The 27180-nt window shown below is 40.9% G+C and overlaps 1 protein-coding gene across 1 annotated transcript in view; it reads right to left on the bottom strand.

Annotated features, from left to right (window-relative positions):
• Positions 1-27180, bottom strand: part of LOC149151318 (uncharacterized) — a 423245-nt gene that overhangs the window by 190178 nt on the left and 205887 nt on the right. Inside the window, 1 exon segment of the mRNA XM_089438966.1 lies at positions 19400-19610. Coding sequence (XP_089295092.1) covers positions 19400-19610 — 211 coding nt within the window.

Here is a 27180-nt window from a genome sequence, read left to right as displayed (position 1 = left end):
ATACACTTGAGAACACTAGAAATTCGATTTCCTTGGCAGAATGATTTCCAGAATAGTAGCAGTCAGCTGCCAGAGAGCCAAAGATCGAAGCAATGAGTGGGGGGCAGGGATAGTGAGTCCAGAGCAAGTTTTCCAGATTCATAGAGGCAACAACAAGAGCATCGAGTTATTCCCAGCCAAGCAGCGCAGAGGACTGTGCAGTTGCTTTAGATTGGCAATTCAATTTGCTGGAGAGAAATTAGTTCTCAGATCTAGAGGTCGGGCAAAGGTCCTTAAGTGTCAGAGAGATGATTTCCTTAGAAGATGCAGGCAGAACGACTTCATGAGAGACTGGTTGGAGGCTTGAGGTCATACAAATTGTGAAGAGAAGCACAGAGGTTGACCCAGAGGGTCTAGGAGGCTGAGTTTTCTTAACGCGGGTTATGTCGGGATTGCTTGTGGAGGAAGGGTAATTCCCTTAAATAATTTTGCCTAGATTTTCTTGTTGTGGATTGCCAATTTCAAGCATACAGATTGTACTTCGATTTTCACTGCTGCATAATAAACTAAAACCCTCATCTGCCGCACAGGTTTTCCCACATTGGGTTTTTCGGGGACCTTTGTCCAAAAACAACGACGTTATTTTTATGAGTGTGTGCTAGTATTTTCTCAGTTCCAGCACTATTTATTTTTCCACAGTTTATTTGTGAAGGTTGCAAAGTGTTTGTTTTGATGTTGTCGTAGCAATAAACTGAATAATTAATTTATCAGTTAGGAGAAATAATAATAGTTGTTGCAATAGGATTCTAGTATTGGAATTTTCACAATGTATTAGAGTGTAAGTGTCAGCTGGAAGCTCAGAAGCGAAGGAAAGAATTTCACTGCTCAGAAGAAGCAGCAGGCTGAAATTCTTGAGGTAGCACAGTTCATTGCCAAGCGAGCCGAGTTGCTTGGGGAAGTTCGATTTTTTTAGTGCAGGAGACAAAAAAAGTTTGAATTTCCCAGATCAGTGATTCCAACAAGCAGAGGGAGCTGCAACAACTCAATTTTTTGCCAAGCAAATTCCTGGTTGGACGCAAAGTGTTTTGCTGTAAGTTGCAGAAGCAGAATCCGCGTCGGGAGGAAGAGAAAAGCACACACAACAGAGGGAAATTTTTCCTCAGGGAACTTCGAGTCTCGGAAGTTCGAATTTCCAATTGCAGATTGGCAATAGTAGCGAGCAGAGCCACACATTCTAGAAGGGAGTGTGAATAGCAAAGTAGCAGCCGAGCACAGAGAAAGAGGGAGTTTTCGACAATATCAAAGATGGCCACAACAAGAGATCAGGATAGGTTGGATTATTCCTCCAACTATGTCATCTGGAAGGCCAAGATGTCCTCCCTGTTGGATGAATATGGCCTGAAGCTCTACATAGACAGCATTGTGGCAGTTCCCCAGGACGCTGATCAATTGAAGGAATATAGGAAGGAGATGGCGAGAGCAAAGCGGTTGATCCTGGATGGAGTCAAGGACCATATAGTCTCACACATAGTTGGCAAGGATACTGCCAAAGAAATGTGGGATGCTCTCACCACGCTATATCAGGGCACATCCGAGCAGCCAAAGATGTTCCTAGAGGTGAAGCTAAGATGCATCAGGATGCAGAAAGGGGAAGGCATAGATCCCTTCCTCACCAAGATTTAAGTGGTCCGAGACCAACTTGTAGTTGTTGGGCCAGCGCCTCAACCAACGAAGCTAGTGAGGTTGGCACTGAACAGTGTCTCTGAGGAGTGGCAAGTTTTTGTCCAAAGTATATTGGGTAGAGACAAGCTACCAAATTGGGACAGGATGTGGGTCGATCTGCAATAGGAGGTGTTGACCCTGCCACTTACACCTACCTACCTAGGAAACCGGATTCGTCCTAAACCCCCTGCGAATCCCGAATCCGGCGAATCCGACACGATTCGGTCCGGATTCGTGTCCAAATCACAGGACACGTCGTGTCCGAGGGCGTGTCGCGATTTTCAGGGGCGTGTCGCGATTTTAAGACACGTGTCCGGTTTCGAGGACTCGCTAAGCTCAGCGCGGGTATGAAAAGGGCGTGTTTGCTCATTAATATTTTCATTTGGTAAGTGATTTGTGCTGTTGCAGCAAGGAGTAGAGCATTTTGGCAGCTTCATAATCAAGTCTAGGCCCTAGTATTGATATGCTATTCATGGTAATGTTAAATTCTTAAAGTAAAAGTGACATTCTCCTTAACTTAATCTTCATTTTCATCCTTTTACTTAAATTTTTAACATTACCATGAAATGACTCAGGATGTTTGAGAGTGGTTCCGGCCTCATTGGATTTCATATGGAGAAAGTAGAATTTTAGATTTCATTCAAAATCCAGCAGACTTATCAGTTTTTCAGGATTTTAGGATTGGGGGATTGCAATGTTTCCATTGAATTTTGTCATGTATTAGGGTATGGAACTCGTATTTAATCAAGAGCACCAAACCAAGAGCTTCTAAATATGTCGCTCCCGCTCCCGTTTTCGCTCCCGCTCCCCGCTTTCGCTCCCGCTCCCAAGTAACACTGTTCCTGATGATATGGGTCTGGACACCATTGTTGAGTTGGCATTGGCCAACATGGATCTCAATGATCCAGTGCTAGAGCCTGTTAGATTTGATGACTTAGAGGGGTCAGCCTCCATACCAGCAGATGCAAAGGCGACTATGGATACAGGGGAGGAGGAGGATGTAGAGGAGAGCAGTGGGGACAATGATGATGGGGACAGTGATGCTGATTCTGATGTTGATTGATGCCTTGAGGCTTGTATACCTTTAGTTGTTTTATATTTTCTATTTCTATTTGCCATTGGCATTGCACCAACACTACCTATGTAACACATTTTGATTTGATGACTTAATGAGAAAACTACAGTTGTCAGTGTGTTTATCTTACTATCTTGTAGTTGTAAGTTGTCTTTCAGTTATGAATTATGAATCATGATTTAAATTTTTAATAGATTTATCATTTATGTGACTAGTACCACTGACATTTATTTGAATTTTGTACTAATAGCTATAGATGAAGATCTATGTTTGAAATCAATAAATTTGTATCATTAATTAAAATTTGTGTAAGAAATATGATAATATCTAATTTTTAATATATATATATATATATATATATATATATATTTTTAAATATATTATATATATATATATATATATATTTTTTAATAAAATAATATATAACGTGTCCTGTTCCGGGGGGTCAGCGTGTCCCGAATCCGACACCACGAATCCCGAATCCTACGTGTCCCGAATCCCCGTGTCAGGTGACTTAGCTACCTACAAGTTAGTGGGAAAAGCCTTCAACCCCACAAGGTTTGGTTGGTGGCAGGGAACTCAGAGAAGGGGCTCTTTAAGATTTATAAGAAAAACTAATATCAGCGATACCATAAATACATAAACATCCAATGCCTTCAAAGTATTACTCTTTAAGAAATGAAATTGTATATACTTAGAATGAAGTGAAATGCTTTCAAATGGAAAGCCAAAATAATCCTGAAAAGTGAGACAATAAATTATTAGCACAAGATATTATAAATGCTTTCAAGATGAATAAGTCTACAAATCAAAGCATGGAAACTATCTTGTTGAAAAGGATACAAAAATAATTCAAATGTCAGACCAAGATTGACAACATGCAATTTAAGTTTGCAACCCAAAATAATAGTACTTGAAAGTACAATCAACCATTTCTGACAATAATTAAACCACAAGATGAGTCAATTTCCAAGTACAAGAAAAATTAAACTTGTTGCAAAACTAAAATGAATTACAATGCTTGCATCCAAAGTGCCTCTTGAAATAAGATTTGCATGTGAGACTTTAAACCATCAAGATAGCAAGAAATTTAAGAACTTTGTAGACAAAGAAAATATGATGGAATGAGTTCTTGGTTTATTTTATTAATTAGCACTAAGGCAAAGTTATAATTGAACTCTAGTCCTCAGACCTCACCCTCACCCAAATGTTTGGATCTCACAATGAGGAGTCAATAGAAATAGAGGATCCCTAAAAGTCTATTCAACCAACTTAAGTTGGAGGTAAGTTCTAACGAAGTTTGGAGCCTTCCTATACTAAAATGCCTAGATGAAGTGCAAATTGTGTTAATTCCCCAAATTAAACTAATGCTTCATGCAAATACTTCAAAGAGAAATAGTTTGCAAAACTTGAGAGCGCATACATGTGGGAATTTAAATACAATATTAGTAAAAAATTTCATGTGGAGTGAAATGTATTGATTTTAAACATGCACAATATGAAATTTAAAAGCTAGAAAGCTAAGAAAAAACTAAAAGCAAGATTATGCCACCCATAAGAATCCCTCCTCTAAGGGGATGCCATGGGAAAAATCCCAAGCTCCCTCCAACAATTTTTTTTTATCTTTTATTAGCACTTAAACCAAGTAAAAATGGCTCTAAGAGGGCAACCCATGTTATGCTCTTGACCTGCGAGAAGATGCCAAAATACAAAATATACCAGAAAATACAACCTAGAATACAGAACAAAATGAGAAATAACAGCATGTATTTTATTATTCAGAGATGAAATCAATGTTCACTTGCCTCTTCGAGGGGGCAACCTCCAATAGAGTTGGGCTCGATTACAAAATAAGACATGACGCTCCTCAATGGGGAGTCTCTATCCTTTATATAGGATTCATACATGCAATACCATGGGTCAGTACCATGGTTCTCTTAATACCATCTATCTAATACCATGTCCCGTTTGCAACTAACTGTGGTCCCTTTCTTTAAATGCGGGTCAACCACTTACAATTATTAATATGGGCTTTATTGACTCTTTAACTAACTATAACTATGACTCGACCCTATTACATAAATAAGGGGGTTAGGGTTGGACCCTAACATGCCATCCCCCATAAAAACAGCCTTGTCCTCAAGGCTGAAGCTGCAGAAACTGCTAAAGAATAGTGGCTGGTTCCCAGGTCGCATCTTCTAGATACGTGTCTTTCCACTTGACGAGGACTTCCTGGATCGTGCGGCTGCACAGATGCCATTCTCGCTTGTCAAGGACCTGTTCAGGTTAGAGCCAGATTGAATCTTCTTCATCCAATTCAGGTAGACTGGTTTGAATTCTGCAATTGTGCCCCACCACTTTCTTGAGGCATGATACATGGAAGACGGGATGGATTTTTGCAGTGGGTAGCAAGCCTAGCTTGTAGGCTACTTCGCCAATGCGCTGAAGTATTTGATAAGGTCCGTAGAATTTTGGAGATAATTTCTGACGACCCTTTTCTTTGAGTGATGTTTGCTTGTATGGTTGCAACCTCAAGAATACCTGATCCCCTTCTTGAAATGTGCGCTCCAAACGATGTTGGTCTACCTGTTGCTTCATGCGATTCTGAGCTTGATGGAGATTATCTTTGAGATGAGCTAGCATGGTTGCACAGTTCTGTAGGAGTTGATCCACTGCTTGCACCTTAGAGAATCCAGGGATATAAGAAGTAGGTGAAGGGGGGAGTTGACCATAAACTGCTTCATATGGAGTCATCTTGGCAGCGGCATGATAGTTAGTATTATACCACCATTTAGCTAAAGGTGACCACTGTACCTATTGATGTTGCTTTTCTGAAGTGAACCACCTGAGGTAGGTCTCTAGACATTTGTTGACGGCTTCAGTTTGACCATCAGTTTGGGGATAATAGGAAGTACTTTGTTGTATTTGGGTGCCTTCTAGCTTGAAAAGTTCCTGCCAAAAGTTACTAGTGAAGATCGGGTCACGATCAAACATAATGGAAGTGGGCATGCCATGTAATTTGAAGATCTGGACCATGAAAGATTGAGCCACCAAAGTGGGTGTAAAAGGGTGGGGTTGGGCACAAAAATGAGCATACTTAGAAAGTCTATCCACAACCACCATGATGACTGACTTGTTGGCTGACTTCGGAAGACCAGTAATGAAATCCATAGAAACATCCATCCAGATTGAGGCAGGGATGGGCAATGGTTGTAAAGTGCCTGGGGACTTGACTATTTCTCCTTTATGGCGCTAACACACATCACATTTAGCTACAAAAGTAAGAATGTCCGTTTTCATGCCTGTCCAAAATAAGGAACGACGAGTGCGAGCATAAGTCTTCTGAAATCCTGCATGGCCTGTAGTGGGAGATGAGTGCAATTCTGCCAAAATGCGCGTTTTGAGGGTGGACGTCGGTGATATCACTACTCTATCCTTGTAGCGAAGAATCTCATCCTTCCAAGAGTAGCCCGCTGTGGAATTAGGATCTGCTTGCAAGTTATTAATTAGTTGGGAGAGCAAAGGATGTGAAAACCATTCCTTGCGAGCTTCTTCAATCCAATCTGGAATGGGAAGAGAGATTGCTAACAGGGCATTGTCCTCCTCAAATTGGCGTGATAAAGTATCCGCTACGACATTTTCACGCCCTTTCTTGTAAATCCTCATAATCATATCCCAGCATTTTGGCTAGCCATTTATTTTGTTGTGGCGATGATAGTCGTTGCTTCAAAAAATATTTAAGGCTTTGATGGTCTGTGCAGATTTGGAAACACCGCCCCAATAAGTATGGTCGCCAGGTATCCACTGCATGTAAGATGGCCATCATCTCCTTCTCATAGGTAGATTGTCCCAGATGTTTCCCACTTAGTTGTTGGCTGGTGAAGGCCAAGGGTCGACCTTCCTGCATTAAGACAACCCAATACTCGTACCTAAAGCATCACATTCAATCACAAAAGATTTGGTGAAGTTGGGTAGTACCAATATGGGAGTGGAACACATGGCCTGTTTGAGAGCTATAAACGCCTGTTGTGCTTCATCAGTTCAGAGGAATGAATTTTTCTTGAGAAGGTGAGTGAGGGGTCTAGCAATGCAACAATAATTGCGGACAAATTTGCGGTAGTAGCCGGTGAGATCCAAGAATCCTCTCAAACTCTTCAAGGTCTTTGGTTGGGGCCAATCCTGCTTTGCCTAGATCTTTTTGGGATCCACGTTGACACCTTCACGCCCCACAATGTGGCCCAAATACTCGACTTCTTCCATGCCAAAAGAGCACTTGGACAATTTGACAAATAAATTATGCTTCCGGAGCAGTTGCAAGAACAGGTCTACATGCTGAAGATGTTTTTCCCAGGTGAGGTTGTAGATGAGAATGTTATCAAAGAAAACAAGGACAAATTTTCTGCGATATGGTTTGAGCAGGTGATTCATGAGGCTCTGAAAAGTGGGTGGGGCATTACAAAGACCAAATGGCATGACCAGGAATTCATAATGGCCTTCATAAGTTGGGAAAGCAGTCTTCGGAATGTCTACTTCTTTCATGCGTATTTAGTGATAGCCCGAGCGAAGATCTAGCTTAGTAAAGAATTGAGCCCCATTTAGTTCATCCAACAAATCATCAACAACCGGGATGGGGAATTTATCTTTGACCGTAAGCTTGTTGAGGGCCTTGAAGTCTAGACACATGTGCCATTCCCCATCTTTCTTGAGAACCATGACCACAAGTGATGAATAAGGACTGATGCTAGGACGAATGACACCGACTTCCAGGAGTTCCTTGATGATTTTTTCAATTTCATTATTTTGGGTGAAAGGGTATCTATTTGGGCACACATTCGATGGCTATGCCCCTGGGACCAAAGTGATACTATGATCATGTTCCCCTCTAGAGGGTGGAAGCTCATGAGGTTTATCAAAGACCTGCGGGTGGTTGTTTAAGACCTGTTGCATCTCAGGATGAATATGAAGAGTAGTGGGCTCGATGACCTGGATGGCATTAAATTGAGTGATAACTCCATGATGGCCCTTTTTTAACAACTTTTCCATTCGATGCGAGCTAATGATAGAAGGAGTACCTGCCTGGAGTCCACGGAGGGTATGCGTGTGGTCCTTCTGCTTAAAACTCATATATAACTCCTAGAAATCCATTGTGATTGGGCCTAGTGTGCGAAGCCATTCAGCACCCAAGACAATGTCACAACCACCCATGTTGATGGTGAACATGTGGGTCTTTAGGTGGTAATCTCCCATCTGAAGTTTGATATTTTCACGGCGGCCTTCACACTTCATTGCCCCCATCAACAATCTAGACCTGGAAATTAGAGACTGCTCTAACAAAACAATGCACCGCTTCTGCGACTCTCTGATGGATAAAGTTATGCATGCTGCCACTATCAATCAATAGTAAATACTACTATAGGGCGATGTTTAATAAAACCTCTAATTTTGAGAGTTTGGGGAGAAGAAATGTTTGCCAAAGCATGGAACGAGATGACTGGTTCTTCTGGTGTAGCTGGGAGCTCATTGTCCTGCTGGTTATCCTCATCTTCCTCCTCTAGTCCATCAAAGGGTGGGGCTTCCTCAGATGAACTGTGATCAGTAGCATCAATTTGAAAGAATTTGGGTTCCTTGCATTTATGCCCCGAGGAGTATTTGTCATCACAGTAGTAACACAATCCTTGCTTTCTTCTTTCAGCCATTTCTGCGGGGGACACCTTTTGAACCTTAAGTGTTTGGGTAGTGCCCTGAGCCTGGGTGGGGCGTCCCTTGGCTATGAAATTTGGACAAGGCGACTGGGCCGCTAAAGCACGTTCCACTTCGATAGCCTTTGTGCAAGCTTCCATCCATGTGGTTGGGTGGTGCATCTGGACGTGGGCTTGGATGGCTTCTTTGAGACCACTTATAAAACATTCCAAGTAGAATTCATCTCCCAGATCTGCCATGCGGAAAGCCAATTTCTCAAAGGCTGTAATATAGTCATTTACTGTGCCTATCTGTCTAAGCTTAGTAAGACGACCCAAAAAATTAGATTCATAGTCAAAGCGGTCACAAATAGATTTTGCGAACACCTGCCAAGTAATTGTCCCTGGATAGCATTTATAATGCCACTGCCACCATTGCCATCTTTCTTGGTCCAAGTAAAGGCCTCCCACACGTAGTTTAGTTTCATCATCTATGATGTGATTCAGAGTGAAATATTGTTCCATTTGTGCTACCCATATTGCCGGATTAGAGCCATCAAATTTGTACATGTCCAGCTTGGGAGGTCGAGGGTGGGAATGTTGGTGATTTCCATGGAAGTGAAGATGATGACTAGATTCTCCTTCAAGGTCTTCATTAAAACCATTTGCCTCCGATTGTAACACCGACTTGCCCTTTGTGACTGTGTCTATTAATGTCTTCAGCTGATCCATTATCCAAGCCAAACTTTTTTCAATGGTGTCGATCTTCTCATTGGCCATGGCTTGAGCTCTGGTTTCTACCATACACAGATCCGGGTCACTTGTCTTAACTTTTAAAAAATTTGGGACCACGCGAAAATTGAAGCTGACAAGTGAATGGTACCATCGCGCTCCGCTCATATGTTCAAGATAGCTTGCACACATCAATCCAAGCAAGATGACAAGCATAAACTAATATTAATTCAACATCTGAAAGAAATTAAACGCAATAGCAGTAGTATGAAAGGACATCACCTCATAACACCAAGAGAACACCAGCCAGATAGCCCCAAAGTCTTGATTTGTATTATGTTATGCTCTTAACCTGCAAAGTAATACCCAAACACAGAATATGCGAAGAAAAGATACCTAGAACACAGAATATGCGAAGAAAAGATACCCAGAACACAGAATAGCAATGATTTTATTATTCAGAGAGAAATGTTCATAGGCCTCTTCAAGGGGGCAACCTCCAATAGAGCAGAGCTCGATTACAAAAACAAGACACGATACTCCTCGCAGGGAGTCTCTATCCTTTATATATGCCTCATACATGCAATACCACGGGCCAATACCGTGGGTTTTATTAATACCATCTATCTAATACTACCGCCCATTTGCAACTAACTGTGGTCCCGTCATTAATTGCGGGTTAACCACTTACAAATATTAATATGGGCTTTATTGACTCTTGACTATGACGTGATCCCATGACATAAATAAGGGGGTTAGGGTGGGACCCTAACATGCCCTCCCCCTTAAGACTAGCCTTGTCCTCAAGGCTGAAGCTGCGGAAACTGCTGAAGAATAGTGGCTGGTTCCCAAGTTGCATCTTCCGGAGAGGTGTCTTTCCATTTGACGAGGACCTCCTTAATCATGCGGCCGCGCAGGTGCTTGTCTCGTGTGTCTAGAACCTGTTCGGGTTGAAGCCAGATTGACCCTTCTTCGTCTAATTCAGGTAGACTGGTTTGAACTCGGCAATTGTTCCCAATCACTTTCTTGAGGCACGATACATGGAAAACTGGATGGATTTTTGCCGTAGGGGGCAAAGCCAACTTGTAAGCCACTTCTCCAATGCGCTGAAGTACTTGGTATGGTCCATAGAATTTTGGAGCGAGCTTTTGACAACCCTTATCTTTGAGTGATGTTTGCTTATATGGTTGCAGCCTCAAAAAGACCTGATCCCCTTCTTGAAATTGGCGCTCTGAGCGATGTTGGTCGGCCTGTTGCTTCATGCGGTTCTGAGCTTGATGAAGATTCTCGCAAAGATGGGCGAGCATGGTTGCGCGGTGTTGTAGGAGTTGATCCACTGCTTGTACTTTGAAGCATCCCTTGAGATAAGAAGTAGGGGAAGGCGGAAGTTGACCATAGACTGCTTCATAGGGAGTCATTTTGGTGGTGGCATGATAGTTGGTGTTATACCACCATTCAGCCAGAGGTAACCACTGTGCCCAAAGGTGTTGCTTTTCGGAAGTGAAACACCTAAGGTAGGTTTCTAGACATTTGTTGACGGCTTCGGTTTGACCATCTGTTTGCGGATGATATAAAGTACTGAGTTTGAGTTGAGTGCCTTGTATTCTGAAGAGTTCCTGCCAAAAATTGCTGGTGAAGATCGGGTCGCGGTCGGACACTATAGAAGTGGGCATGCCATGTAATTTGAAGATCTGATCCATGAAAGTTTGAGCAACCAAGGTTGGTGTAAACGGGTGGGGTAGGGCGCAGAAATGAGCATACTTCGACAGTTGGTCCACAACCACCATGATGACTGACTTGTTCCCTGACTTTGGAAGACCTGTAATGAAATCCATAGAAACCTCCGTCCAAATTGAGGCTGGAATGGGCAATGGTTGTAAGGTGCCTGGTGTGTTGACGGTTTCCCCTTTGTGGCGTTGACAGACATCACATTCGGCTACGAAAGTAAGTACATCCTTTTTCATGCCTGTCCAAAAGAATGATCTTCTGGTGCGAGCATACGTCTTCTGAAAGCCCGAATGTCCTGCAATGGGAGATGAGTGCAATTCTGCCAAAAGGCGACTTTTGAGGGTAGATGTTGGTGATATTACGACTCTGTCCTTGTAGCGAAGAATATCATTCTGCCATGAGTAGCCCTTACTGGAATTAGGATCTACCTGCAATTGAGAAATGAGTTGGGAGAGCGCTGTGTGTGAAAACCATTCCCTGCGAGCCTCTTCAATCCAGTCTGGAATGGGAAGGGAAATTGCAAGCAGAGTACTTTCCTCCTCAAATTGGCGCGATAATGCATCTGCTACACTGTTGTCTTTCCCTTTCTTGTAAATGATCTCATAATCATATCCCAGCATTTTGGATAACCATTTATTTTGTTGTGGGGAGGATAGGCGTTGCTCCAAAAAATATTTAAGACTGTGATGATCTGTGCGGATTTGGAAACGTCGCCCCAATAAGTAAGGTCGCCAGGTCTCGACTGCATGTAAGATGGCCATCATCTCCTTTTCGTAGGTAGATTGGCCCAGATTCCTCCCACTGAGTTGTTGGCTTGAGAAGGCCAATGGTCGCCCTTCCTGCATTAATACCGCCCCAATACCTGTACCTGAAGCATCACATTCAATGACAAAGGATTTGGTGAAGTCAGGTAGTGCTAAGACTGGAGTGGTACACATGGCGTTTTTGAGAGCGGTAAATGCCTGTTGTGCTTCCTCGGTCCAGAAGAAGGAATTTTTCTTTAGGAGTTGAGTGAGGGGCTTCGCTATGCGGCCATAGTTGCGGACAAATTTACGATAATATCCTGTGAGACCCAAAAATCCTCTCAAGCTCTTCAAAGTCTTAGGTTGAGGCCATTCTTGCATTGCCTGGATCTTTTTGGGGTCCACCTTGACACCTTCACGCCCCACAATGTGGCCCAAATACTCAACTTCTTCCATGCCAAACGAACACTTAGACATCTTAACAAATAATTTGTGTTTGCGGAGCAGTTGCAAGAGTAGATCTACATGCTGAAGATGTGCCGCCCAAGTGCCACTATAGATGAGAATGTCATCGAAGAAGACAAGGACAAATTTTCTGAGATATGGTTTGAGGATGTGATTCATAAGACTCTGAAAAGTAGAAGGGGCATTACAGAGACCAAATGGCATGACCAGGAACTCGTAATGGCCTTCATGAGTTCTGAAAGCCGTCTTGGGAATGTCGACTTCCTTCATGCGAATTTGGTGGTAGCCAGAGCGAAGATCCAACTTAGTGAAGAATTGAGCCCCATTGAGTTCGTCCAGCAAATCGTCAACCAACGGAATGGGAAATTTATCTTTGATGGTCAACTTGTTGAGGGCCCTGAAGTCGGGACACATCCGCCACTCCCCATCTTTTTTGAGGACCATGACCACTGGGGATGAATAAGGACTAATGCTGGGACGAATGACACCTGCTTCCAACAATTCCTTGATGATTTTTTCTATTTCATTCTTTTGAGTGAACGGATATCTGTATGGCCGCACATTTGGGGGTTGGGCCCCTGGAACCAAGGTGATGCTATGATCATGTTCCCCTCGGAAGGGTGGAAGCTCATGAGGCTTGTCAAAGACCGTCCGATGGTTATTTAAAATCTGCTGCATCTCAGGATGAATTGGCAGAGACCTGGTTTCGACTACCTGGATGGCATTAAATTGAGCTACTACTCCATGATGGCCCTTTTTTAACAATTTTTCCATCCGATGCGAGCTGATGACAGAGGGGGCTCCCGCCTGGAGGCCACGGAGGGTATGTGTGGAGTTGTTCTGCTTAAAACTCATATATAACTCCTGGAAATCCATTGTGATTGGCCCAAGGGTGCGGAGCCATTCAGCGCCTAGGACAATGTCGCATCCCCCCATGTGTATGGCAAACATGTGGGTTTTCAACTGATAATCCCCCATTTGAAGTTTGACATTTTCACAGCGGCCTTCACATTTCATTGTGCCCCCATCTGCAATTTGGACTTGGAAGTTAGAAACTGCCCGTACAAAACAATGCGCTGCTTCGGCGATTTTTTGATGGATGAAATTATGGGTACTGCCACTATCAATCAAGACTATTACTGGGCGATGTTTAAGAAAACCCCTGATTTTGAGAGTTTGAGGGGAAGAGATGCCTGCCAACGCATTGAGCGAAATAACTGGTTTGTCAGATACAATCTCCTTTTGGTTGTCTTCTTCGATCGCCTCTGATTCCTCAAGAGGTGGATCTTCCTCGGTGGAGCTGTAGTCAGTGGCATCTATTTGAAAAAACTTGGGCTCCTTGCATTTATGACCAGGGGAATATTTTTCATCACAGTAGTAACATAGTCCTTGCTTCCTTCTTTCGGCCATTTCCTGAGGTGACACCTTTTGGACCTTAAGTGTCTGAGTCGTGTTGTGAGCTTGTGGGGGACGACCTTTAGTGGGGAAATTGGGGCGGCTGTATTGGGCTGTTATGGCATGTTCCACCTTACGGGCTACATGGCAAGCCTCCGTCCATGTGGGAGGGTGGTGGAGTAGAACTTGAGCTTTGATGGCTTCTTTAAGACCACTGATAAAACATTCCGTGTAGAACTCATCTGAGAGATGCTGAGTGCGGAAGGCTAAGGCTTCAAAAGCGGTTATATATTCATCCACTGTACCCGTCTGTCGGAGCTTAGTGAGACGGCCCAAAAAGGAGTCTCCCTGTTCAAAGCGATCTCGAAGAGCTTTGGCAAATTGGGCCCAACTCGGAAAAGGTCCATGGCGACGTTGATGCCATTCCGCCCATTGCCATCGTTCATTGTCCAAGTACATGGTCCCCACTCCAAGCTTCGTCCAATCATCTTGGAGACGATTCAATTTGAAATACTGGTCCATTTGTGCTAGCCATGCGGACAGGTGAGAACCGTCAAATTTCCACATATCCAACTTGGGAGGTCACTGACTGGGTGGTGAATGGGTGTGCCAGAGGTGAGGAGAGTGGCTAGACTCACCCTCATGGTGTTCATGGTCATTATACGGTTCCTCGAGAGCTGGCTCCTTGCCCTTATCGAGTGCTTGCCGGACCAGGCTAGTTAGTCCGTTAAGCGTAGTTTTGAGCTCGTTCATATCTGTTTCAAGTTTGTCTAGCCTTTCATTGGCCATTGCTTGAGCTCTAATTTCTACCATACACCAACTTGATGAAAAATTGGGACCGCCAAAAAAAATTTTTTCTAATAAATTGAATGGTACCACCGTGCTCAGCTCGTCGTCCTGATGCTGATGGGCTAGATCACAAATAAGCGCTTCGGAAGATCTCAGACTCTTTTTTTTTTTTTTGGAAAACTCCAAACGGAGTTTTACTCCTTCCTTATCAATACTGCAGTCGCCAAATCCTCAAAATGTCAAGGCCGCCAAAAGTCCTGCGAAAATTATATCCAGGTACAGGAACCCTTCACAACTACTCCGATCTGGTGGATCTGAGAGATCTGAATGGTGGAACAACTGCTGCTGCTGATCTGATGGAGCTGCGGGACTGATGTCTGCTACTGCTACACTTGCTGATCTGGAATAGATGATGTGTGATCCCCCGATAGAAAGAGAACTACGGTCTTGAGGAGTGTCAGGTGCTACAGATCGCAATATACATAAGGATCTGACAGTAGTACTCGGCCCAATGTTTCAGGGCTCTAACTAAGGAGGATCGACCGTACCCTTAGCCGTACAACCCGACTACCCTATCGTACGGGCGAGTAATCTCTCCGAGTGCTGTTCTCGGTGTACTGTAGCCACAAGACGGCCGAAGGTTTATCTATGGCGAGGTTTCAAGGGAGCTAGGGGGCTTCCTATATACCCAGAGGGTACGTGGAAGACAGTCCGTGCGCGGTTCTGTCTAATGCGCTACTACTCGAAGGGGTACCCACAGGGGTTACAAGGGAGTCCAACAGACGTGACCACCTCTTGTATTTCCTGCGTGCATGCCTCCCCAAATCCGCAGGTTTATGCGCTTAACGACAGATCCCGTGGTTTAAAGACGCCGGAACACGTCTCTAGCCAAAAAAAAATTTGCTAAAAATTGGAGATCCCACCGAGCCCTGGAAAGTGCTCTGATACCACTTGTTATGCTCTTAACCTGCAAAGTAATACCCAAACACAGAATATGTGAAGAAAAGATACCCAGAACACAGAATATGCGAAGAAAAGATACCCAGAACACAGAATAGCAATGATTTTATTATTCAGAGAGAAATATTCACAGGCCTCTTCGAGGGGGCAACCTCCAATAGAGCAGAGCTCGATTACAAAAACAAGACACGATACTCCTCGCAGGGAGTCTCTATCCTTTATATATGCCTCATACATGCAATACCACGGGCCAATACCGTGGGTTTTATTAATACCATCTATCTAATACTACCGCCCATTTGCAACTAACTGTGGTCCCGTCATTAATTGCGGGTTAACCACTTACAAATATTAATATGGGCTTTATTGACTCTTGACTATGACGTGATCCCATGACATAAATAAGGGGGTTAGGGTGGGACCCTAACATATTAAGAAAGTATACAAGTACAAAATGGCAGAGTTTCCTCAAGCCCAATAGCTTATTACATGATACAATATGAGAGCCCATAGCTCTATTATATAGAGGGTTGGGAGCAAATCCCGATGAAGAATGGCAATCACAAATGGCATTGGAGCCAATCCCAATGTAGAAGTGATTAAACAAGTGGCATGAGGTGACAATCCCAAAGAGAAATTCGAATTTGTTGAATAGAGCTCCAATGCCAAGTGTAAAAATCAAATTCTGGCAAGTGGATATCATTTTCTTCTTCCCTTATGTGTCAAATTCGAATTTTATGATAGAATGACAAGTGTATATGGGTGGTAACCCATGTGGGGACAATTTCCCACAAAAATCTCCACCAAATATTCTCCCAAATCCTCCCAAATGTGCATTAACTTCACAAATTCGAATTTCCAAGTAAACAACTTTTTCATTTAATGCCAAAAATTCGATTTTATTTGAGCACGTCTTTTTCTTGATTTTAAGAGTCCACATCACCTTGGGACTTCACTTTAACTCCCCCATAATTTTCCACCTCATTTCCACAACATTTAGCATGTGTGGATATTTATTTTTCTCCATTTATTTAATTTCTAGCTTAATTAATTGCTAGATTTCCCAATAAACTTAGGAAAAGTGGGTTTTGAAGGTTCAAAACACATTTTTAACCCATCAAAGTGTGTCATAGTAGAAAGTTGGGGGTGAGAAGTGCAAACTTCATTACTCATACCCCATACAATTTCTCTAAACATCACTTACTACATTACAAGTATAATTTTATTAGCAATTTCCATAGTGCAGAAAATCTAAAAAATTAAAAAATAACTACCTAGACCTAACCAAATTCCACGAAATTTTTTGTGTGATCTAGTATGGTAATATACATTGACTCTAGACAGTAAGATGTGTTAGGGGCTCAACCTTCAAACCGTCACCCCAACTTTGGGGTAAAAAGTGAGAAAAAAACCTAGAAAATTATCCGCCTATGAAAAATAAGGAATAATTAACCAGATAAAAAAAGCACTCCAAGGTGTACTTGTTTGTTGATCGAGTCTCAACATCCTAGGCTTGTTATAGACTTAAAAACTCATCATTACTAGTATCACTTATTACAATTCCCCACAGGGTGTGTAATCTGGGTTCAAGAAAGATGATGAGAAGATAGAAGTAGAGTTAAAAAACTATGTTGAATAATGATATCTGATGGTACAAGTGTCCTCTGGATCATCCTTGGGCATGGAGTGTTCATATAATCATCAGGTGCCACTCCAGTGGTCAACAGGAGGAATTGAGGCAAGCTCTGCTAAAGAGCTCTATCAGTGGCAGTAGTAGTAGTGGACCAAAGGTGGTGAAGGAGAAGGAAAATGTGGCCCTCGCATCAAAGGGTCCCAATCAGGGGTAGGGGGAGCAGAGAAAGAAGGACCTGTCAAAGCTCAAGTGCTTCAGGTGTGGTGAGCTTGGTCACTACAGCACCCAGTGTCCTCTCAAGAAGAAGGACAACTCAGAGAAGCAAAACTAGCAGTCAGCTTCTGCAGAAATCGACAGGTTGTCCTCCAGATTAGAGGAAGACTTCACGATGTTCGCAGATATAACATCCAGGAGTGAGGTGAGGAGATTTGGTACTGTAGTCCTAGAGAACTACAAAGATTGGGGCAAGGACATTGAGGAGTCCACCTCATGGATCATTACCTTGCTATAAGGGCCCATAATATTCAGTAGTAGGATGGATCAGTGGCAATTGATGCAATTAGTACTAGAGTGACAGTTGCAGACTAGTAGTAGTCAGATGCAGAGGAGTGCATTGCAGTGTTGACAGCAGAGTAGGTGGCTCAGTGCAAAGTTGGTAGTTGCGCAGATTGTTCAGTGACAGTGCAGATGCTAGTAGCAGTCAGGACTCGGGAGACAGATGCATCATACTGAACACAAATGACTCAGTATTTTGGATACTTCTTAGTTGCAGTAGTTGCAGTTGCAACAACAACAGATGAGAGGAAGTGGCAGTGTAGATGCAGAGTTGGCAGTAGTATGGCAATGTCAGTGACAACACAGATGAAGCATCAGAGTTGCACAGTAGTTGGTGGGCAACAACAACCAGACATCAATAGTGTGACAAAGGTGATACAGAGACAGGGTGTTGTGGCAGGATGTGCAGCACTAGAGAGAGAACACAATCCTCGCTAAGAGAGAGTGTTAGTTTCTGTTGCATCGGATGTGTTCTAGCCACGAAATTTGGTGGAGAGGCTAGAATACATAAGATTTCCAAGACCCAGAAATCGTTTCTCGAAATTCCACCTAGAAGTGACTTAACTAGATTATTAACCAACTTTTTAATGTTTCCTAAGTCTAAACTTAGGTTGATTAATCAGTATTAATTACGTCAAGGTGAGAATCATCTATAAACTCACACAGATCGATTCCAAGATGATCCTAGCCATTGATTAAGTTTTAATCGTGGTTGTTGGTGCTCCAACAGTGGATTATAAGAGGAAATCGATGGGCACTTGGAGAATACACTTGAGAACACCATAAATTCGATTTCCTTGGCAAATCGATTTCCAAAGTAGCAACAGTTAACTACTGGAGAGCCAAAGATTGAAGCAATGAGTGAGGGGCAGGGACAACGAGTCTGGAGGAAGTTTTCCAGATTCGGAGAGGCAACAGCAAGAGGGTTGAGTTATTCCTAACAAGCCAGCGCAGAGGACTGCGCAGTTGCTTCAGATTAGCAGTTTGATTTGTTGGAGAGAAATTCGTTCTCAGATCCTGAGGTCGGGCAGAGGTCCTAGACTGTCGGAAAGACGAATTCCTCAAGAGAGGCAGCCTAAACAACTTCATCAGAGACTATTTGGAGGCTTGACGTCATATAGATTGCGTAGAGAAGCGCAGTGGCTGACGTAGAGGGTCCAAGTGGTTGATTTTTCTGAAGGCAGATTATCTCGCGAAACCTTTTATGGGTATTAGAGAAAATGTGTTCCTTAGCCTCATAAACACCATAGAGACTAGAACACATGTCCGTTGCTACCAAAAACTAAAAACCAAATATAAAAAAAAATAAAAATAAAATTATCATAATCAGAAATTAGAAATTTTAATAATTGATCAATTAATCTAATTGAGGTGTTTTCTCACAAAACTTTTCTAGGTATTGAAGAAAATGTGTTCCTTAGCCTCACAACCACCGTAGAGACTAGAACACTTGTCCGGTGCTACCGAAAACTAAAAACAAGTAATTATCATTATTAGAAAGTCTAGTTTGCACTTGAATTTCAACACACACCTCCACCCATTTTTATTTCAAAAAATGTCATCTTTGTGTCTACACTGGCACTAGTACTCACATCCCCACCTATGAATATTGTATACTTAACTAATAGGGAAAGATGACAATAAAGCCATTGTTAGGTGTTAAAAGCCATAACACATCAACTTTGAAAGATTCTTTCCCTACAAAATTATTTTCCCAACATTCTCTTTCTAGTTAGTATTGAGTCTTGACTAGCATTAACTCTACAATGTTGAAGTGTTCATTCAAATTTCTTTTGAACCCATAATTAAAGAAACACTACATGCTACTATCATATTTTAAGTTTATAATAACAACTTAGTGGTGAAACATCAAGCTTCTTTTGGTTTTGCAAGAACAAATACAACTAAAAATAAAGGACTGGTATGAATTTATGTTAAACTATACCTCCACAATCAAAATCATTTGTACCATCTGTATGATGACATGTTAGTGCTTTCCTGGCATTTTTTGACTGCTCCATGATATTTTCAAGCTGAATCCTGACTTGTGCCTTTCCCATAGAAGAATTCTCAAATGCAAGGGCCATATGCATATCCTTAATGGCATCTTCATAATTTTTCAGATTTCCATGTACCTGCCCCCTTCTGTACCATGCCTGTCATAGATAAATAGGTACAAGTTTAGAAAGTAAAATGATGTCAACACATCTGCCTCATATGTCTCTCAACATAAACCATACAAACATAAAATCACAAGAATTGAATAATGAGGATCAACAATAAACTAAAATTCAACAATCAAAGACTCATAGATAAAAGAAAATTCCTCTTAAAAATGAGGTCACAAATGTAATACATTAAACCCTAAACAGATATATTCCCCTCAATGACAACATATGAGTCCAAAATACAAAGGAGCTTAAAATATGCTTCTCCTTCCAATTTTTAGAACAACAAAGCAGAAGATAGTTGCAAACACGAATTTTTCTCTCAAAGGAAAGATCTAGATCCAACCCAAAAGAACTAAAACAAAATAATATGGCAAATAGACTCATAAGATAGGGAGGAGAAAATTCCAACAATTAGAAACACAAGCAATAGCAATAAGTGAATCAAAGGTACTGATACACCAGAAAGATTAACCCCAGATAGAATATCAAAACCAAAGATCAATTTCTTTAAGGGGAAGATTATTTTTTAACAAAAACAACTAGATTATTATCAGATCAAAATGTCATTCCTATACCCACACGATGAGGATAAATTCCCTCCTAAAAGAGTTATATAATATTTCTAGTAGGACTAAAAGGAACAACATATTGTCATGGACAAAATTATTTTTGTACTTTCTACAAAATCATCTACAAGTGTATTGCAGTGAACTGACTCCCTAAAAACTAAAAACTGATATGTGCAAACGAATTGATTACTCAATGTTAGATGATTCATTCAATTCAACTTGTATGACTGCCCTATTTCATATTTTCAGCAATGTGGAAAAAGTCGAAGTCGGGATTAATTCGGCAAGGGTCCAAAAGTTGAAAAACTCGTCAAAGTCGGGAGTTTTTTGAAAAAGTCGGCAAAAAGTCGGCAAAATTAAAAAAACACAAAATTATTCATTTTTATTTTTTATTTTTTAACATCTAGAGTATCCACAACATCAAATAAATGCATTTCCACATAAACATGTAAAGAAAGCTAATATATAATATGTATATGAAGTCTAATGCTACATCACATATCAAAATAGTGAATCAACTCCTGAATTTTGGGTCCTGTCTGAGTCTCAACTCTCAAGAGTCAAAATATCAACAAAAAATATAATAAATGTATATCATGAGTCATCTAAAAGTCATCAAGTAATCAGTGACTGAGATCCTCTTCCCCTTTTAATTTTTGTTTCCGCTAATTGTATTAAGAAATAAGTCATGCATTTATTCAATAGTTTGTAATCTGCTTGGGTAATAAGGTGTTAGGTGGTAGGTCCAATGAAAATTAATAGTGAGTATCACAGTAGATGTGAAAATTAACGCTTGGTGACTCCAAGCTGCTTATTTTCTGAGAAAACAGTAGATGTCAGATTACTAACCTAGCCTTGGCATCTATTATTCAAAAACTCTTGGAGGTAAAATCCACTTCTGATACATAACCTTTGCCCACATTTACAGGGAGTTCACCACTAAAGAAGATTCCCTTTCAAAACGTGCTCTCATTGCAGGAAGGATCTTTGTTGTCACAAGATTTCACAGGTACTTTGTTCCTGTCTGAAAAATGGGTTCTTTTTTTAGGCACTGGTTTTGTTTTTTTTGGATAGGTTGTTGCTATTTGGTCTTCATGACCTCCTCTTTGTTGTTTCTTCTAGAAGCATTCAACAACTGTAACAATGTTTTTGATGGTGTGGGGTTCTTTCTACGGAAGACTGTTGTATGCCTGTCCTTTTGGTACTTTTGTAATCTTTTGAAGGGGCAGTGGCTGTTAGAGTCTGGATCACTAAAAGCCTGGAGGCTTAGCCAATGTATACTTTGCTTTCTAACTAGAAATATGAAGTATAAAGATTTGTTTTTCCTTGGAAAACAAAAACATATCTTAACCTCAAAACTAACAAATTACAAATGAGGCTGCTATGCTTGCAAGAAGTATGACAAACAATACAATGCAATAACTTGAAAATGCATGGATGGAAGCTTCAATTTACAGTTTTTTCACCTTTGTGGCCTCTTTATCCACGGCCTAGGAAGGGAGGCAGACTTTTTGGGTCAACTCCCGATTAAATCGGGAGTATAAGGAAAAAATCGGGATTTTTTCCTTTGTGAAAAAGTCGCCAAAAAGTCGGGGGATTAAATCGTTTAGTTCAAAAAATCGTGTTTTTAGGATTAAATCGGGATTTTTTCCACACTTTTTCCACACTGATTTTCAGAAATATGTTTCATTTTTTAATACTCAGACACTGCACCATATCTTCTAGTACTTTTACTTGGCATGGCAAGATATCAAAATATCTAGCTTCAAAAGAATGATTGTCCTGCTTCAGAAGGACATAGATCAGTTATGCCATAAGTCATATTTTTCTCTTGTGACTTTGTCATGCCAGAATTCGAATTGTCATTATCCCCTTTAAAGAAAAATATCAAGATGACTTTCATTTTCCTGATCTCTTGTTGAAAATGTAGCAAGTGAAGGTCTTATGGCTTGTGCCTTAGCCAGCCAATGAAGACCTCAATTTGTCTTTCTCTAGCATGAGTGCGAGCTCATGAATTAGACTTCAGTTAGCATGAGCTTATTTCCAGTTCACTGGAATGATCATCAAGATGGCATGCGTAGAGTAGAAGCTTCAATTAAGTGGAGTCTTCATCAGTTTGACTACAGAACGAGGTGGTAGTTACAAGTTTAGTTAGAGTGAGTTAGTCTTCAGCCTTGATTGAAGGAAGAATGAGTTAAGACTCTAAGTGTCAATTGGAGAGAGAAAGAGTATCACTCCTAGTTAACTCACTATCAGAACTCAACTTCTAAAATTGAGTTGGCCCTTCCTTGCATGCTCGAATTGGGTCTATACTGAGGAGGATGAAGGCATGTAATACACACACAAGTTTGTAAGATCATCTTTTTGTTGAGAAGTCAAGAAGCTATAGATTAGGGTAGATTTCTCTTAACTTGCTAATCACCTGTAAATGTTTATTGGCTTCTTTTAAAATTTATATTCTTCTTAATCAAGCAATTACAAAAATGTACAAAACATGACGATCACAAGAGACAAAGAACACAAGAAATTAGGCTCCAAGCCATGGCAAAACCCCACAAGGGGGAAAACCCAAGAAAACCTTCTTCTTATAGAATCAAATCAAAGTGAGACATCCAAGACCCAAGACCAAGACCAAGACAACCAAAAAGACCCAAGTGAGCACTCATTTATTCCATCTTCAACAAATCATAGTCAACAAAAGTCAACATTGGTCAAACCTCAAAAATTTGCTCATCTCCTATAATTTTGGCACCTGAAATTTCAGGCCTGCAATACCACAGAAACGGCCTCAGAAAGCTCGCACATGTGAAAGAAATTATGGCACGAATTTGCTCGTCTCCTCTCTCCTTTGATTATCCTTTCTTTCCTTTTACTTTGGCTAGTTATCTTCTTCTTGTTGGCACAAAATTTGATGTGTGTGAGTGAGTGTTCAAATGAGATCGAGCTGCCTTCTATTTATACATGTCCAAGAGGTCGAATAGGCGCCTCTTTACGCCGACTTGTCCAAGAGGGTTGACTTGGTCTATGGAGGACAAAATTGACTTTTTGACTCAATAAAAAATTCATTTTCCTTTTCTTACAAGAAGTCCAAATAGGACTTTGACTCAAATATATTTCTTTGACTCATACTAGATTTTGTTTTGACTCAAATAACCCTATAAGCATGAATAACATGCTTTGACTCAGTGTTGAAAATATCGGTATCGGAAAAATATAGGCAAGGGTCCAGAAAATATCTTATCAGCAATATCGGGGAAAATACCAGCAAAATATCGGCAAATATTGGCAAGCATAAAAAATGCATAATATATTCATTTTTTTTTAGATTTCTAAACATATAAAGCAATAACAACATGAACTAAACACATTGGCACATAAATATGAAGAAGGCACTGATATATATGATGTCAAATAGAAATGATACATCAAACTTCAAAGGCGATACTAAATCTTGCTGATCCCTGATAATTGTCCAATCAAGGACTCAAACAAAATAACATCACATATCCTGCTGATCCTTGATAGTGATAATTGTCCAATCAAGGACTCAAACAAAATAACATCACATATATAAAACTTTAAAAGTATTTCATCATCATGAGTTATAAACTTATATGTAGCAAAAGTTGCAAAACAAATAAAACTAGCAGCTATCTATTTGAGACCATTGGCCTCTCCCTAGCAGCTTTCTTTCTGTCTTGTTCAACAATTTCTTCACGAGCTTTTTGTATAACCTCTACACTAGAAACCATACAAGGCATTACATCTACATCATATGCAGAGAGTCTAGCCAGATGGTATTTCAATCGTGTAACCCCTCCTGACATCTTGGTCCCACACAAGTTGCATGATATATATGCCTGATTTGCCCCACCAACAGCCTCCCCATACTCCCAAAATGGGTCCAAGGCTTTTGGCATATTTGACATTGGTAGTGAACTAATTCAAACCTAGGGCACAAAAAAAAAACAAAAAATTGGCATTAAACCCCCCAACACAAAATGAAAAAATAATAAGTAATAACCACCTCATTCAAAAAAAATTAGTACATTATTTGCATTTTGCAATGTGAATGAAAAATGGCAATAAGAGGGTGCATAAGAAAATTGAAAAAAAATGAAGCTTGCTGTCCAAATATGGAGAAAACCCTCACATTGGTTCATGGGCATGAAAATCATAGAAAATGGAAAAAAACAAAGAAACAAAATGTTGGTAGGCAAAGAGGCAAGCAAGCATAACCCTAAATCTATGAAAAAATCATTAACATAGGGTTTTTTAAGAACATACCTGTTAATGGAAGAAATGAATTTTGTCTCACTCATAGTTTTAAAAAACGACCGTTTCGAAATGGAAACGGCCGAGTTGGCCCGTTCCATTGCCCTCCGGAGTGACTCGGTACGAAAAACGGCTCGGTTGGCCGAGTCATGGCTGACTCGGCCAACTCGGCCGTTTCCTGTACTGACTCGGCTGAGTCACAAACAGCGGCCCATAACCCACTAAAACAGCGATTTAACATTATTTTAATGAAATTTTAAGGGGTTTGCTGATTGGTTTGGACTTCAAGGTGTTTTATGAATTAGCTAAATGTTATTTGGGGTCCATTTCCCCCTCCCAAACACTATTTAACACACTCAAATGCTCTCTACTATTGATGTGCTATTCAAATTTCATGGTAATGTTAAATTCTTAAAGTAAAAGTGACATTCTCCTTAATCTTCATCTTCATCCTTTTACTTAAATTTTTAACATTACCATGAAATGACTTAGGATGTTTGAGAGTGGTTTCGGCCTCATTGGATTTCATATGGAGAAAGTAGAATTTTAGATTTCATTCAAAATCCAGCAGACTTATCAGTTTTTCGGGATTTTAGGATTGGAGGATTGCAATGTTTCCATTGAATTTTGTCATGTATTAGGGTATGGAACTAGTATTTAATCAAGAGCACCAATCCCTCTATGTACCTTGATGTTAGTGACATTGGTTGTCGAACTCCTCTGGGATTCGCTCCCAAACCAGGAGCTTCTGAAAATGTCGCTCCCACTCTCGTTTCCGCTCCTGCTCCCAAGTAACACAAAGAAGAGAAACTGTTTGGATCAAAAACGGTTAAATGATCTAGTTTATGTCCAATACAACCTCTGGCTCAGACGAAACCATTTGCTGAACAAAAGGCCTGATTCGGATCCCATTGTGTTGGAAGACATTGATCCAACATCGGATTGGGTAGTGGAGAGTCGTCCAACAGAGTTTGATCCTGATGAGGATTTTGATTTAGATTTAGATATCGAGACATCAGTTGAACTTGAACATGTTGTTCAGTTGAATGCAGATCCCAATCCACCAGCCTCAGTCTCACAGCCAGCAAGGACTCCAGTTGTAGGTGCTTCCTCTGCTCAGCCACGACAGAAGTGCAGTCGTATATCTACTCTATCTCAGCTTGCATCTGTTGTAGTTGCACAGCCTGCTGGTGGTACCACTTCTACAGCTGCAGTTGGAGATGATGATGATGAGGAGGAGTCGTGGGGCCCCCTGTCTGACTCTGATGATGATCCAGAGATTGATCGACATGATCTTAGCTCCTCTGGCCTTAGCTACTAGCCAGTAGCTGTAGTACTAGTACTGGAGTCTGGTCACAGTTTACTTTTGTTGTAGAGGCCATTTCTAGCCTCCTTGGTTATGTGTTTTTTGTTTTGAGTCTTTGATCATGTATGACAGTTGACTATGTATTGCCATTGGGTACCATTTTGATATAATGGATTGGTTCATGAGCCTACTTTGATCATATGTTGTCTTCCATCTATATTATAATGCTGTGTGTTTGGAAACATGAATGAAAATCTTTAAAATTATGTTTAAAATCTTTAAAATTATGTTGTTTTATAAAAAAAAAAAATATTTAATGTATTTTTTACAACGACCGAGTCACTGAAATCGAGCCGGCCGAGTCATTACCGTTTCGGAGTCGGAGTCGGAGTCGATCCTCGGCCGGGTCGAAGTCGGAGTCGGAGTTTTAAAACTATGGTCTCACTATTCTTCAATCTTTGATCCACATCAACATCTTAGTTGGTGGTGATAATCGTTGTTTGATCCTCAAACCCTCCTTGACAACCACCAAAAAACTCTTCCCCTTCCTTCTCCAACACTCAGAAACAAAAATGAAGAAAAAAAAAGATTTTCCCTTTTTCTAGCAGCGGCAAAACACGCCCAGCAATATTTTATATCATCTCACGATATTTTGTTGATATATCGCCGATATCTCAGAAATATCACGATATTTTCGGGAGCCAAAAATATCGCAATATTTTCTCGGCGATATTTCGGCTCGCCAAAAATATCGTGATATTCAACGATATTTCGTCGATATTATCTTCACTGCCTCCTAGCATTATGCTCTCATCTAGTGGAGAGATATAGCTTGTTAGTCAAGGCCTTTCTATTTTATTATTGACAAGGCCGGTTATGAAGATGCTTATCAATCTAAATCCCTTCTTATGAGAATATTCCAGTTTGAGAGTATTCTGTTGTGTCATTATGAATACCGCCCTAGTTAAGAGAGAGTGTTGGAAACAGCGTTGATAATATCGCCGAGATATCAGCGATATTCGGAAATATCACGATATTTTCGGCGATCCGATATATCGCCGACAAAATATCGCGATATTTTCGGCTTTTGAAAATATCGCGCGATTTCCGAAATATCGCCGATATTTCGGAAAATATCGCACGACGACCAAAAATATCGCCCGGTGACTGTAAAAAATTTCTGCATGGCCTATAAAAATCTGATTTTGGTTTTTTTTCATATCATTTTCATTTCTGATTGCTGGAGAAGGAAGGGGAGAGCTATGTGGTTGTTGCCAAGGAGGGTTTGAGCGTTCTAGGCCCTAGTATTGATATGCCATTCATAGTAATGTTAAATTCTTAAAGTAAAAGTGACATTCTCCTTAATCTTCATTTTCATCCTTTTACTTAAATTTTTAACATTACC

The sequence above is a fragment of the Pinus tabuliformis genome, chromosome 9 (genome assembly GCF_031772625.1).
Source record: "Pinus tabuliformis cultivar Carrire ecotype Pingquan chromosome 9, CPIR1, whole genome shotgun sequence".
NCBI classification, from domain to species: Eukaryota; Viridiplantae; Streptophyta; class Pinopsida; order Pinales; family Pinaceae; genus Pinus; species Pinus tabuliformis.
The sequence above is the reverse complement of the archived record's forward strand: the minus strand, read 5'-3'. Positions and strand labels throughout refer to the sequence as shown.